Source organism: Cucurbita pepo, chromosome 20 (genome assembly GCF_057944985.1).
Source record: "Cucurbita pepo subsp. pepo isolate OVF chromosome 20, ASM5794498v1, whole genome shotgun sequence".
NCBI lineage: Eukaryota > Viridiplantae > Streptophyta > Magnoliopsida > Cucurbitales > Cucurbitaceae > Cucurbita > Cucurbita pepo.
Genome location: NC_141817.1, coordinates 2,635,086 through 2,647,451, shown reverse-complemented (window position 1 = coordinate 2,647,451; position 12,366 = coordinate 2,635,086). Strand labels below are relative to the sequence as shown.

General features: G+C 36.8%; 3 protein-coding genes and 1 pseudogene across 5 annotated transcripts; 3 read left to right on the top strand and 1 right to left on the bottom strand.

The window, feature by feature from the left end:
* Positions 1-733: 733 nt before the first annotated feature.
* On the bottom strand, positions 734-1,580 carry LOC147786378 (plant-specific TFIIB-related protein PTF2-like; annotated as a pseudogene).
* A 1,461-nt stretch (positions 1,581-3,041) lies between these two features.
* Positions 3,042-4,541, top strand: LOC147786377 (putative transcription factor bHLH107). Its single transcript, XM_087120674.1, has 2 exons — positions 3,042-3,958; positions 4,042-4,541. The coding sequence occupies exons 1-2, from the start codon at positions 3,677-3,679 to the stop codon at positions 4,522-4,524; spliced, it is 765 nt and encodes a 254-aa protein (XP_086976800.1). The 5' UTR covers positions 3,042-3,676; the 3' UTR covers positions 4,525-4,541.
* A 177-nt stretch (positions 4,542-4,718) lies between these two features.
* On the top strand, positions 4,719-6,256 carry LOC111782668 (uncharacterized). The gene is made up of 2 exons (XM_023663466.2): positions 4,719-5,116; positions 5,243-6,256. The coding sequence occupies exons 1-2, from the start codon at positions 4,722-4,724 to the stop codon at positions 6,108-6,110; spliced, it is 1,263 nt and encodes a 420-aa protein (XP_023519234.2). The 5' UTR covers positions 4,719-4,721; the 3' UTR covers positions 6,111-6,256.
* A 554-nt stretch (positions 6,257-6,810) lies between these two features.
* On the top strand, positions 6,811-12,142 carry MEE18 (maternal effect embryo arrest 18). 3 transcript variants are annotated; one of them, XR_002813378.2, is made up of 14 exons: positions 6,813-7,036; positions 7,138-7,254; positions 7,326-7,458; positions 7,800-7,896; positions 8,215-8,258; positions 8,414-8,570; positions 9,016-9,087; positions 9,638-9,721; positions 10,031-10,132; positions 10,426-10,473; positions 10,685-10,810; positions 10,994-11,086; positions 11,337-11,529; positions 11,621-12,142. XR_002813378.2 is itself a non-coding variant. In XM_023664383.2 (13 exons), exons 1-13 carry the CDS (start codon positions 6,871-6,873, stop codon positions 11,457-11,459), a joined length of 1,362 nt encoding a protein of 453 aa, XP_023520151.2. In that variant the 5' UTR covers positions 6,813-6,870; the 3' UTR covers positions 11,460-12,142. The 3 variants fall into 3 exon arrangements, 2 of the variants coding, with proteins under 2 accessions (XP_086976799.1, XP_023520151.2); XM_023664383.2 differs by having other exon boundaries at positions 11,337-12,142; XM_087120673.1 differs by lacking the exons at positions 11,337-11,529; positions 11,621-12,142 and having other exon boundaries at positions 6,811-7,036; positions 10,935-11,074.
* The last annotated feature ends 224 nt before the right edge of the window (positions 12,143-12,366 follow it).

Sequence of the window (12,366 nt, the reverse complement as noted above, 5' to 3'; positions counted from 1 at the left end):
AACAATATTTTATATTCAAGCAAGTGGTGATTGACTGTGCTTAAAGTGCAAGAAAGTGCTGAACGACAAGAATCAGGTAAATGGTTGCTTTCTGGCGTGTACTAAAGGTAAACTGGAAATCTCTTTTAAGTTGCTTTTGTAGGTATTAAATTATTAAGAACAAGGAGTGTATTGAACCAAATTAGTGTAATATCCTAATTCCCTCCCTTCTCCAAATTGACTTGGTAAAAGAAAAGAGCGTTGTTGTGTTTTTTATTAATTGGTAGCCGATTCCTCGTCTTTTTGAAAAAGTTGCAAATAAAAATTGAAAGTTTGTGGTTTCATTCAGTCAATATCTCTCCCTAAATAAATAACTATCATCTTTTTTCTTTATATCATCCTTTTTCCCTTCAATCCTTTCTTTTCTTTATTGATTCTATCTACAATTGTGAAAGAAATTCATTGCAAGAACAATGCTTTAAATCGAGTTGCTGTTCTGACAAAAAGAAAAGAAAGGAATTTACCTTCAGGAGAATCGTTCCAGCTGCCGGAAATTGCGAGAGTTGAATCATGGTCATTGAGAGAGCCTCAAGACAAGACAAGGCAGAAAACAATTAGATGGTTTCAGAACAACACAAGGAGTTGCTTTCTAGTCCAATTCATCGTCTGTTTTGCCAGCCAGAAATCCAAGCAATTGCTATAATTTTAAACTCAAGTTCTTAATGCATTCATAGATGAACGCCCCAAATCTTTATCAGCCAACAATATCAAACGAGGGATGCATCAGGCCACGCCAACTATTTCCTTGTAACTCAAAATATTGAGAATCATCGTCTAAATTATTAACCTCACTCTCATACTCTTACTTCTTTTCTTAATCACTCGCTCACTGTGGCCAGCAAATCAATCCTCACTTTCTCCAAATTCTTCCGCTTACCACTGCCATTTGAGATTGATTTCAACTTCATATACTGAATCGCAAAATGAGCACTCTTCGCAATATTCTATTGCTATACTATCGGTAGCGGTTGCCGCCCAGTCGTCAGAAACCACTTCATAGCATACTGTAACAGAAAGATGCCTTGCTTAACACTTCTCTCGAGTTTATCTGCTTCTACTTTTGAGGAAGATGGTGAGTTCCTTGCAGCCCGCCCTAATGAATCCACAATGTCAAACACTGGAAACTCATGCCCCTTCAAATCCAAAATATCGACGACTCTGAGAACCATTCTGTCAAGTTCATTAAGATCACATTCGAGGGTCGATGCAACCTCCGACATTGATAAAGGACGATTATCCTTACGCATAGAAACGTAAGCACGAGCACCAAGTATTGTGAACCAATCACCAAGTCCATACTAATATCCTAACACTGTTTGATATGGAAGCAGAAAATCCTAACCTAAACGTAATATCATCATGAACTTTTTAAGCCTCAAAGATTTTCTTGGCCTTATAATTTTAAACGCTGCCCGAATATAAGGTTCCAACGCGGACGAATGTGCCCTGAACAATACCGCAGGAGAGGAGACAATCAGGTTGCCGGGAACATCATCGCGGAAGATGGACCTGCCGCGGCAATTCTTACAAGAGCCGGACATCGGAGAGACGATATTGGAGGCAAGAAATTCAATCCATCAGTTTGGGCTGTAGTCTTCTAAACTGAACTGCGCGTTTATGGGCCCAAATTATACAAATTGGGCCTTCTAATTTCATTATTGGGCTTGTAAAATGGAAACCCAAAAATGTAATCTTCAATTTCGAAAATGTAATCTTCTAATTTCATTAAAAACTTCCTCTCTCAATTAGCATTTATAATAATATATAGTAAATACAAAATTAAGTATCTAATAAAATTTTAAAAATTCACTAACATTTTGGATATGCATGGATATACTTAGAAATTAAATATTCGAGACTAAATGTAACTACTGCTAGTAGATGTTTTTTTTGGACTTTCAACTTTTTCTAAAGTTTTTAAAATGTTTATGCTTCCTTAAAAGAAAATGTTTTATTTCCCTCTCTAATGTATGGTCTCACAATCGACGTAGGATCTTACTATCCACCCCTTCAAGATCCAGTATCCTTGCTGACACTCGTTCTTATCTTCAATCGATGTGATGTCACGTTAAATTGGTAATTAACTATTTAACCAAAAGAAAAATATAAAATTTATTGCCAATCTTCATATTTATTTAATCCGAGAAAAATGTAAAAGAAAAACAATTAACCGAAGAATTAGGGTTAAATTCAAGCTCAATTTTTTTACCATTTTCCCCTTGTAGATTAAAAAAAAAAAACAGTCATATGGGAGATGTCATAAATAATTTATTATGATTATTTCAACAGTGACTCTCTCAAATAAAAATTTATTAAATTATAAACATATATGATGTGTGGTCATAAATTAGCGGGGAGATAAAGAAACAGTATTTAAAAATTATTTTATCAGGACACTAAAATGTATTACCCTTTCAATGAGTCTAAGCGATTAAATCCTCCAAAGGCCGCTGAAAAAAATCTTTTTGTTTTGGGACATCCAAACAAGTTAAATTCAAATACATATATAATATTGTAAAATAAAGCAAATAATAAAACACCTAATTTTGGTGAAGTTCCTATATATATTATATAATATATAAGAAAATAGCGGACTGAATCAAAACATTGAGATAAATTAAATAAAAAATAAATTTTATAATAATCAACTTTAATATGTAACAATTTAATATATATATTTTAAAATTTGAAACAATTTAATTGTCAAAACCAACTTTATGTATAAATACTTAAAGAGCCAATTTTGAAGAAAAAGAAAAAAAAGTCAGAGGCCATCTCACCAAAAAGAACCCCATAAAAGAGTCAATAAAAACAACTATTGCCCCTTTGACGACACCGCCACGTGTACACCCAACAATATTGGGTTATTGATTATTTTAATACAATAAATAAATAATAATAAAAAAAAAAACAATGTATTTATTATTTCCAATGAAAACCTCATATATATTAACATAAGGTTGCTCATGAAACTGTCCAAATATGTTAACATTAGGTTAATGTATTATCATAGTATTTAATATCATATATAACTTTAGATAACAAGCTCTGTAAAAGTTGAAAAATAAAGATCCATTAGTTGACTGACATTAAACTTTAGGATATAAAATGAATTACAATATCGAACAATTATATAGTACTCGGAATCTTATAATTGACTTCCACAAACCTCCATCTATATATAAGCTTCAGTCGAAGTTGTAGCACCAACAACAATCGCCATTTCTTTATCCCTCCGAATCAATCTTTGTTCAATCTCATCCGTGAATTGATTTGAAAACCCATCTGAATTCTTATATTCTCAAGCTCTTTCCGAATTCCGAGCGACCAATTCCCAGAAAAACATTCGAAATGCTCGAATTCAAGATGATCAAGAAGAAAATGTGGATGTTTTCCATTTGATTCCTCGCTTGTAACTGTCTATTTGCATGAATCGTTATGGAAGGTATGAAAAAAACCAGAGTTTTCAGCAAGATTTTGAGCAACAGAGTGTGTGTACAACGAAGCTTCACTCTCCACAAGCTTTCCTTTTGGTTTGCCCCCACGAATCGACCTCCTGGACTACTGTCTTCAACCTTCGGTTCGTAAGTAATTTCCGAGTGATTGTTCATTTTTTGGGTTTCTGGGTTTGCAATCTATGGCTTACTCATACGATGCGACTACTTCAATCGACCCGTTTAGTTTAGAGAACCTTAGTTTTGGATTTGTGCGTGGTGGGTCAATGTTATCCAAGTCTTTCGCGTTGAATGGTGAGAAGGGAGAGCTCGTAAAAGCCTCGACTCAGCCGTCGAAGAAAAGGGTGTCGGAGGAGAAAGCACTTGCGGCGTTAAAGAATCACAGCGAGGCGGAGAGGCGGAGGCGAGAGAGAATCAATTCCCATCTCTCGACTCTGCGTGACCTTGTTCCTTGCCCCATTAAGGTTAGTCAGAAATCTATAAGCTCTTTGTGAATTTTCAAATTCGAAATCCACTGGTTTCCCACACTCATGAATTGCTGAATCAGAGGGACAAAGCAACACTGCTCGCTGAAGTTGTCAGACAAGTGAAGGAATTGAAGAAGAAGGCAGCAGAAGCCAGCAATGGTGTTTTCGTTCCATTGGACACCGACGAAGTCAACGTCGAACCTTGTGGGGTGGGAGCAAACGGGCATATGACCTTCAAGGCAACAATTTGTTGCGAATATCAACCGGAGCTTCTGTGTGATCTAAAACAAGCCCTTGATTCCCTTCACCTGAAGTTAGTAAAGTCAGAGATATCCACTTTGGGAAACAGAGTAAAGAGCATATTTTTTTTCACCAGCTCCATAGCAGAGAAGGCTGCGCATTCCGAGGCTTCCCGACTTCTCACATCATCGGTTCACCGGGCAATAAGTTCAGTTCTTGACAAAGCTTCATCCGTAGAATACTCGCCGAGAACAACAACAACGCTCCCAAGGAAAAGGCGAAGGCTGTCCAGTTTCCATACGTCTAGACAGCCAATAGTATGAACAGTTCACAAAGGACAATTACCTGCCAATAACATGAACAGCTTCTATGGCTCGTGAAGAAGAATGGAATTTGAAGTGACATCTCTTTATGCTGTTCACTCTCGTGTCACCATTATTCCATCTGCGCTCTGTTCCAATTTCCATAACAAAATCAGATTCCAAATTCACTTCCTCTCATTCCATCACCAATCAAAATCATGCCTCCTTCTCTATTCCCTTATTCGTACATCAAAATTCGCTTCCTCACTCGTGTCCGCCAATTCCTTCGCTCCAAATCATCTCGTAAGCGATTCCGTTCACCGTCTGATCCGTCGGAAATTTCGAGGCCAGAAATTCGGGAAAGAGAAGAGAGTTATATCCGGCAGTATGATCCGGCGTCGTCCGTGTTGCAGAGGACAGTGAAGAGCCTCCACTTCGGCGACGGGGAGGAAAAACAGAGAGCGGCGAAGGAGATTGAGAGGTTGATTAAAGAGAGCGCCAAGGTTAGAAAATTGATGGTGGATCTCGGAGTTATACCTGCTTTGGTGGCGATGGCGGATTCCGATCAGTTGGCAGTTAGGGCATTGATTGAGCTTGCTAACGATACTCTCCTGTAAGTTCGTCCGATATCTCTTCGGAAAAGAAAATTCATAATCCATGCTTTGTTTGTTTTCTAGGTCAACTGGGTGTTTGCTAGACATAAAAGAAAATATTAATTGTAATCTCTGCAATTCTTCAGGAACAAGACAGTAATGGTGGAGGAAGGGATCTTATCGAAGCTACCGAAGAACACCCAGTTCGCAACAATGGATTCATCCAGCTTTGAATTTGCAGAGCTTTTATTGTCACTTTCATGTCTAGCAAACACCCAGTTGTTTCTTGCTTCAACCGAACCAGTTATTTCATATCTCTTAACCGTACTCAACAATTCAAAATCCAGCCTCAAAACCAAAGCTTTTTGTTTGGTAACTTTATTCAACATTTCCACCGTCCTACAAAATGCACAGACCTTAATCTCCAATGGTGTGGTTCCAACGCTACTCAGATTCTCCAGTGTCAGAGAGTTTTCCGAGAAAGCCTTACCGACGCTAGCAAACTTGGCAGTGACTTCAAAAGGGAAGCAAGCTCTGGAAAGCAACTCAACAATCCCAGGGATTTTGATAGAGATTTTGACATGGGAAGAGAAACCCAAATGCCAAGAACTTTCAGCGGACATCATAATGATTCTGGGCCATCAAAGCTGGGCGCAAAGGGAGAGATTGGGCGAGTCCTGCATCGCCCCTGCGCTGCTGGGATTGGCGCTGTTAGGAAGCTCATTAGCTCAAAAGCGAGCTCTGAAACTGCTGCAATGGTTTAAAGATGAGAGGGAGGCGAGAGTGGGGCCGCATTCTGGACCTCAAAGGGGTGGGATAGTTGCAGTAGGCTCAGGATTGAGTGAGAAGGAGGTTGAGAAAGGGAAGAGGATAATGAGAAGCCTGGTGAAGCAGAGCCTGTATAAGAATATGGAGATAATAACTCGACGAGCCAATGCTGCTGGGGAATGTTATAGTCCAACCATTAGGAGGACCTTGGTTTCCAGCATTAGTTCCAAGAGTTCGCCTTTTTGAAGCACCTCCAAATCCATTACGCATTTGTAAACTTTCATCGCCCTGCCCCTCTCTATTCTATCATTCTGTCTTCTGCAGTTCTATCAACTCCAAACGAAGTCAAAAAGTTTGTTAGATGTGGAGAATGACTTTAACATAATATTACACAGAGAGACTATTCCTTTATTATAAACTCAGGACCATTTCCTAAATTAGTAGGTGGACTTTATCTTCAACAAAATTCACTAATAATTTAAATATTTAATTAGGAAATATGTCAATAATCAAATCAACATTCTAAAAAGTACAATTTTTTTTAATTAATTGACTAGGAATTAAAATATTTATTGATGAAATGTGAAAACCATATAAATAAGTATACCATTAGGAATTTAAAAAATACCAAGCTAAGGTTATTCCTAAATATATCATAAAATTAAAAATGGGAAGAAAATTGAATTCGGATACAAATAAAACTTTATAGAAAATTATATTTAATAATGTCACGATTAGATCAATATTGTGTACCATCGAACAAGACCAATATTTTTATAAAAAAAATCATTTAATGTCAACTAATCTAATGCCACCTAAGCTTATTTAATTAGCGAAATTACTCTGAAAAATATTAAATCTAAATGGATGGATTTTTTTTTTCTATTTATTATTACCTTCTAAAAAATCGAAAAATAAGTGAAATTGAACTGAAAGGAAAATTGATAAAATACCTAACAGAAAGGCATCGGCAAAGAGTTCAGGGCCGCAGAGTACGCGCGCGAATATGGCGGATACAAGATTGGGTCCCTCACTGTGCCTCAATCTCCCCAAAATTCCTCTCCATGTTTCTTCCAGAACTTCTCTCTCCATGGCTCTTCCTCGTTCCCATTGCAATGGTTCCTCGGATCCAAATCATAGCCCCATCCAACCCTCTCTTCTAGTCTTCTCAGGTCTTAATCCCCGAATCCTGCGGGAACTGCTCCAATGGGGCTATTTCATAATGTTTGATTCGTTTTCTCTTCTGAACGAGTAGTTTTCTGGTGTGGTGCAGGTGGGACTGCATTTAATGGCGTAGTCGAGGAGCTCAAAAACTTTACGACCCGCGTAGCTCATGTTCTTCCTGTTTCCGACGATGGAGGAAGCACCGCTGAGATTGTTCGCGTGCTTGGTGAGTCTGCTTGATGTTTATTCTCTTTTATGTAAATTACGTATTCAAACTTTTAGTGAATCTTGGACTAGGTGGTCCGGCTGTTGGAGATATACGGTCAAGATGTTTGAGGTTATCTGATCAGAGTACGGCCGAGGCACTCGCGGTGCGCAGATTGTTAGGTCATCGTTTACCACTCGATGCACAGCAGGCCAAATCGGAGTGGTATTATTTTCTCCATCTGTCTTTCTTTAATTTTGTAGGTCTTTTCCCCCCTCCAAAATGATAAATGTAGGATGTTTTAACTTTTAGCATTAATTAGCCATGAGTAAGAACAATTGGAATGAACTTGCAATTCTAAATGTAGCTATCAATTTACATAAACGAACGTCAGAGCTAAAGTAGTAAACGGGGCTGCAAGCTTGGTGCAAAGCACACACCTAGGTTGCCTGTTGCCTATCTGTTTCTTTGTGGCACGAACTTGCTTCTATATTTGCTAGGTTTCATGGCACTTCGCAGGAAACGATCTAATTGGTAACAGAAATTGCACTATGGAAATTTGTCAGGTATGATATCGTGGAAGGAGAAAATTCTTTGTGGGACGGTGTCTCAAAGCCCTACAGGGAAACTATTCGAGCATTTCTAGCCTATTTTCAGAACCAGGTATAATGTAGGCGGCATTTTTGCTTCCTAGTTCATTATCGGTTAAATGGTTTTTTGGGTTCTTCTAATCTCCCACTCTATTTTTATGCCTCTAATCACGTTACTGTAATGCCTCTATTAAGTTAGACCCTATATATACATACATACATATATATATACATACATACATACATATATATATATATATATATATATATATATACATACATACATACATATATATATATATATATATATATATATATATATATATATATATATATATATATATTTTAGCGAAGGCTGCATAGGAAATGTAATAAAATTGCTTGACTACAGATTCTTCGACGGTCCGAAATGTTATTTTGCTTCAGCAATGGAAGGTATGTGTTATAGTTTACCCTTTGCTCTGTCGGATGTATGAACTTAAGGAAAGAAAAGCATTTAAGTTGGCATTGTTCAATATCAAATAGTTGCAACTGATTGGTTAATTGTTTTTAGCATTATCATGACTTACTAACTCCCTTGATTTTCGCAGCATTGGGAATTTCTTTTTTGCAGGCGCTCGTATATTTTTCCAGTCACTAGATGCAGCAATTTTTCTGTTTTCACGTGTTTCAGACATCCCGTCGGACAGTCTTGTTCTTCCAGTGATTTCCACTAATGACAGGCTTACATTAGGATGTGAATTATGGGTATGATTGTCAACGTACTCTTTCTTTGACAATTATTGCTCAAAAGTTTATATAATACACGCGAATAGCAATGAGAAAGTGCAAGTATGTGCATAAGTGCCTGAAAGAGCTAATAGTAATTAGGATTATCTAATGCATTCAAATGCTCTATTCAGAGCTGAAAGAAAGTCGAGGCATTGCATTTTTCACAGTATTTGGAGTGAAGTTTGCAGAATTCTTCTTTATACTTTCATTTCTGAAACATAGTTGCTGTGAATCCCTTTCATACTCTCTCTTCTACTCCTAAGACAACCTTTTAAAATTTTCTTGATATAGTTACTTTTTTCATAAATAATCTGATACAGCTGTAAAGTTTTTGCAATGCGTCTCTCAGCAGGGCTCAAGAATTTGAACTGTGAAAACCATCTATTTTATAATTAATTTTCTTTGTTCAATCTACGTTCAGGATGGGACAATAATACGTGGTCAAAATGAAATCTCTCATCCAACGACCGGACCTTCAAAGCTTATTAATAAGGTACAGTTTGTTTGAGGCCTATTCTTATTTCACAGTGAATCATTTCTTTCTGCCATGTTTGTTTACTGTAACTATGGTTACTAAGGCCGATCAGCTGATGAATAAACTACAGTGGTGTTTCATGGAAATGCTTTTAATATCGGTGATCTGGGGCTTTAAATCATGGAAATGATGCAGTACTGATTAACAGTCGAGGGTTGATCATGGTAATGTGAAATGATCTTGCCTACTTAGACAAATGCCTGGGTTGAAAACTTGAAATCAATTTATTTTGAGAATTTTGTACCTTGACTTGGATTGCTCCAGTTGATTCATAAACTAAAAGACAAAACCAGTAGATGGTCAATTTGGCCCAATGACGCATACAATTTATTTATTAACTCATTGCATTGGTTTTCACCATGTTGATTATCCAACTTATTGAATATACGTGATTTTCACTGTGATGATTCGATGTTGTAGTTGGAAATGCATGTACATGTGGTAAGACAAATAAATGTAGAGGTGGTTACTAAGTTTTCTTATTTACTTAAATGTGGAAATCTTGCAGGGGAACAGTTCGGCTCCAGCACTTCCTACAAGAATAAAGAGGGTATTCTACATGTCAAGTGAGGGTTGTAATTTGCTGCATGAGGTAAATGACTTGATTATAATGTGCACTATACTTACCTACTTCTACTACGCAACTTTTAGTATCAATCATGCAGAGGGTGTTGTCCGAGAATTATGGTTTTTGTTTAATTTTTTTTCCTAATTCTGTTTAAGTTGTATTATCACTTATCAATCATGTGAACTGTATGGAAGCATCTTCATTCTTTTGTCTTTTGTTTTTATATTTGTTTACCTGTTGCAATGCCATATGCAACAAAAATGCTACTCTTAAAATGCTTATTCAAACCTGATTTCCATGACTCATGGTAATTGCAGTACTTTCATTAATTAGGTTTTCCCCGCACCAAATCCTGTTGTCCTCAACCAGTTGAATGACGTGGACTGCATTGTTTATGCTATGGGATCCCTGTTCACTTCCATATGCCCATCACTGGTAAAAGTTTTCAGAAATTATGAGCATTCTATTACCAGATTTTGATTACTTCAATTTACTAGGTACACAACTTTGTATCTTGCTCAAAAAAATAAAAATTAAAATAAAAAGGAAAAGGAAAAGGAAAAAAAGAAAAAGATAAAGAAATAGGTACACAGCTTTCGTTGATATGATGGATTTATAGTTTTAATTTTCTGCTACTCCATCTTCATTTTATTTGCGTTTACAAATCATGATGTTATATGGAAGCCAAAGTTAATGCTAAACTTTTCACTATTTATGGTTTATTTTAGGTGTTGCTTGGAATTGGTGAAATCATTTCATCACGATCCTGCCCGAAGGTAAAATTTATTGAAACCCGAACAATGATAGTTCCACACTGTCATCTGCTAGATTTGCCCATTTATGATAAATTAAAAAAAAAAAGAAAAAAAAGAAATCCCCTTGTGCTTTTAGTTTTTCCCTTTTGGGTTAGTTCGTCCATTAATTAGCACTGAATCTTAAATGTGCAATTAAAACATGTGGCATGGATTTGCATCATTCCAATGACAGGTGCTTCTATTGAATGGCACACATGATCGAGAGACTAGTGGTTTCACCGCTTCTTGTTTTACGACTGCCATTTCAGATGCTTTAAATAGAACTTATGGAGAGAAGCATAATTGTTTAAATAACACTGTAAGTTCATTCTTCGAAGCACAAATTTAAATGAATGAATCATGCCTTCGGTAATCATCTGGTCACAACTATTTCTGCTCGGTTGTATTACTCAAGTTTTGATAGTTTTAAGTTTCACTTTCAGAAAATACATTGTTTGGTCACATAAGAAAACGTTTCTGTTTTAACCTCTTACATATGTAGTCGGACCAGTACATCAATACCATTTTGGTGCCGAAAGATGGTGAGATTCCAATAGATTCTCAAGCCTTGGCTGCACAAGGAATCTTTGATGTGGTATGCTCGAGTACATTTTCGTTGCTAGTAACTTAGTATCATCATCATCATCATTATCATCATTACTTGCTTTTGTTGCAATCGGAATAAGCATCTTTGTTGATGACGTGTCCAGCAGACTTATGACTTCTGAGGGCACAGATTTGACAAAGCTTTTTATTCAGTGTTGGATTGCAGTTCTTACTACTAATGATGAGTAATTGCCTTAATTGTGCTATTTTGGTGCACGATTAAAATGTCATTTCTGCAGATTGTTGTTGATTCCGTACGGGATTCTAAAGTTGGCGTAGTATTCGATCCAAAATCTTTGATCCAAACTCTAGCAAAGTTGATTGCAAGATATACAAGATCACGTATAACAGAACAGGTTTAAATGATTGCGTATGGGATGCTGGGGTAGGAACGCACTTGACTATGCTACAACCAACCCCTTATTGTTTCAGGTTTGAACTCTCATATATCCTTGTATCAATTATCCAATGGCAAGGATAATTTGGCATGTTCTTCATATGAACATTATGGTATGCACTACAGGAGCAGACCCTCTTTTTAGCGTCTGGCTTTTTACTTGCCCTTGAAGAATACAAGGTGCGATCTTTACAAACAAGTTTGATCGATTCCTACCCAAGTAGTTCACTCTATTAATATATTAAAACTATGATCTATAAGATTGTTCAGGGACATGGAAAAACCCTTCCTAGTCGCCCGAAACTTCGTTTGATTATGCTTCTATCTATCTATATTTTTTTCTTGTTATGATTCATCCTTCTACATTGATTTTAATGGGTTTATCGTGTCATTGATATCTGTTGTAAAAGCTCATGGGGGCAAGCGCTCTATTTTGAAGTTGTTAGCTACAAAATACCCCCATAACCAAGGAGGCAGAAGCCAATGGCAATGGAAAAATATTTGAGATTTTGATACACAGCATTACTTGATGGAGATATCGATTATTGTTTGTTTGAATAAGCCATCAATCACAATTTTAATATTTACAGCCATGAACATATGCTTGTATTTACGCCAAAAAGATAGAGATCTCACGATGAAAAAGCAGAAGAAAAAATAGAGTGAGATAGACATGAAATAAGCCACGTGAACTTGTTTTCCTTCTTTTAGATCCTTTCTGTTATAGGTCCATTCGGAAGCCACGGCAATGTCCTTCCTCGCACTCTTCATCAAATCATTTCCATGAATGACGTTCCTGCCAATATCAATTGCAAAGTCACCAGGAATGGTTACTACATCAACATTCTTCCCAGATCATGTCTGCGACTGGG

What these genes read in the sequence shown, in the direction of transcription:
- LOC147786377 (XM_087120674.1), top strand. Translation starts at nt 3,677, where the DNA reads ATGGCTTACTCATACGATGCGACTACTTCAATCGACCCGTTTAGTTTA. An exon ending in TTGTTCCTTGCCCCATTAAG is followed by an intron (nt 3,959 to 4,041) that starts GTTAGTCAGAAA and finishes TTGCTGAATCAG; the next exon opens with AGGGACAAAGCAACACTGCT.
- LOC111782668 (XM_023663466.2), top strand. Translation starts at nt 4,722, where the DNA reads ATGCCTCCTTCTCTATTCCCTTATTCGTACATCAAAATTCGCTTCCTC. An exon ending in CTTGCTAACGATACTCTCCT is followed by an intron (nt 5,117 to 5,242) that starts GTAAGTTCGTCC and finishes GCAATTCTTCAG; the next exon opens with GAACAAGACAGTAATGGTGG.
- MEE18 (XM_023664383.2), top strand. Translation starts at nt 6,871, where the DNA reads ATGGCGGATACAAGATTGGGTCCCTCACTGTGCCTCAATCTCCCCAAA. An exon ending in CTTCCATATGCCCATCACTG is followed by an intron (nt 10,133 to 10,425) that starts GTAAAAGTTTTC and finishes GGTTTATTTTAG; the next exon opens with GTGTTGCTTGGAATTGGTGA. An exon ending in CATCACGATCCTGCCCGAAG is followed by an intron (nt 10,474 to 10,684) that starts GTAAAATTTATT and finishes TTCCAATGACAG; the next exon opens with GTGCTTCTATTGAATGGCAC.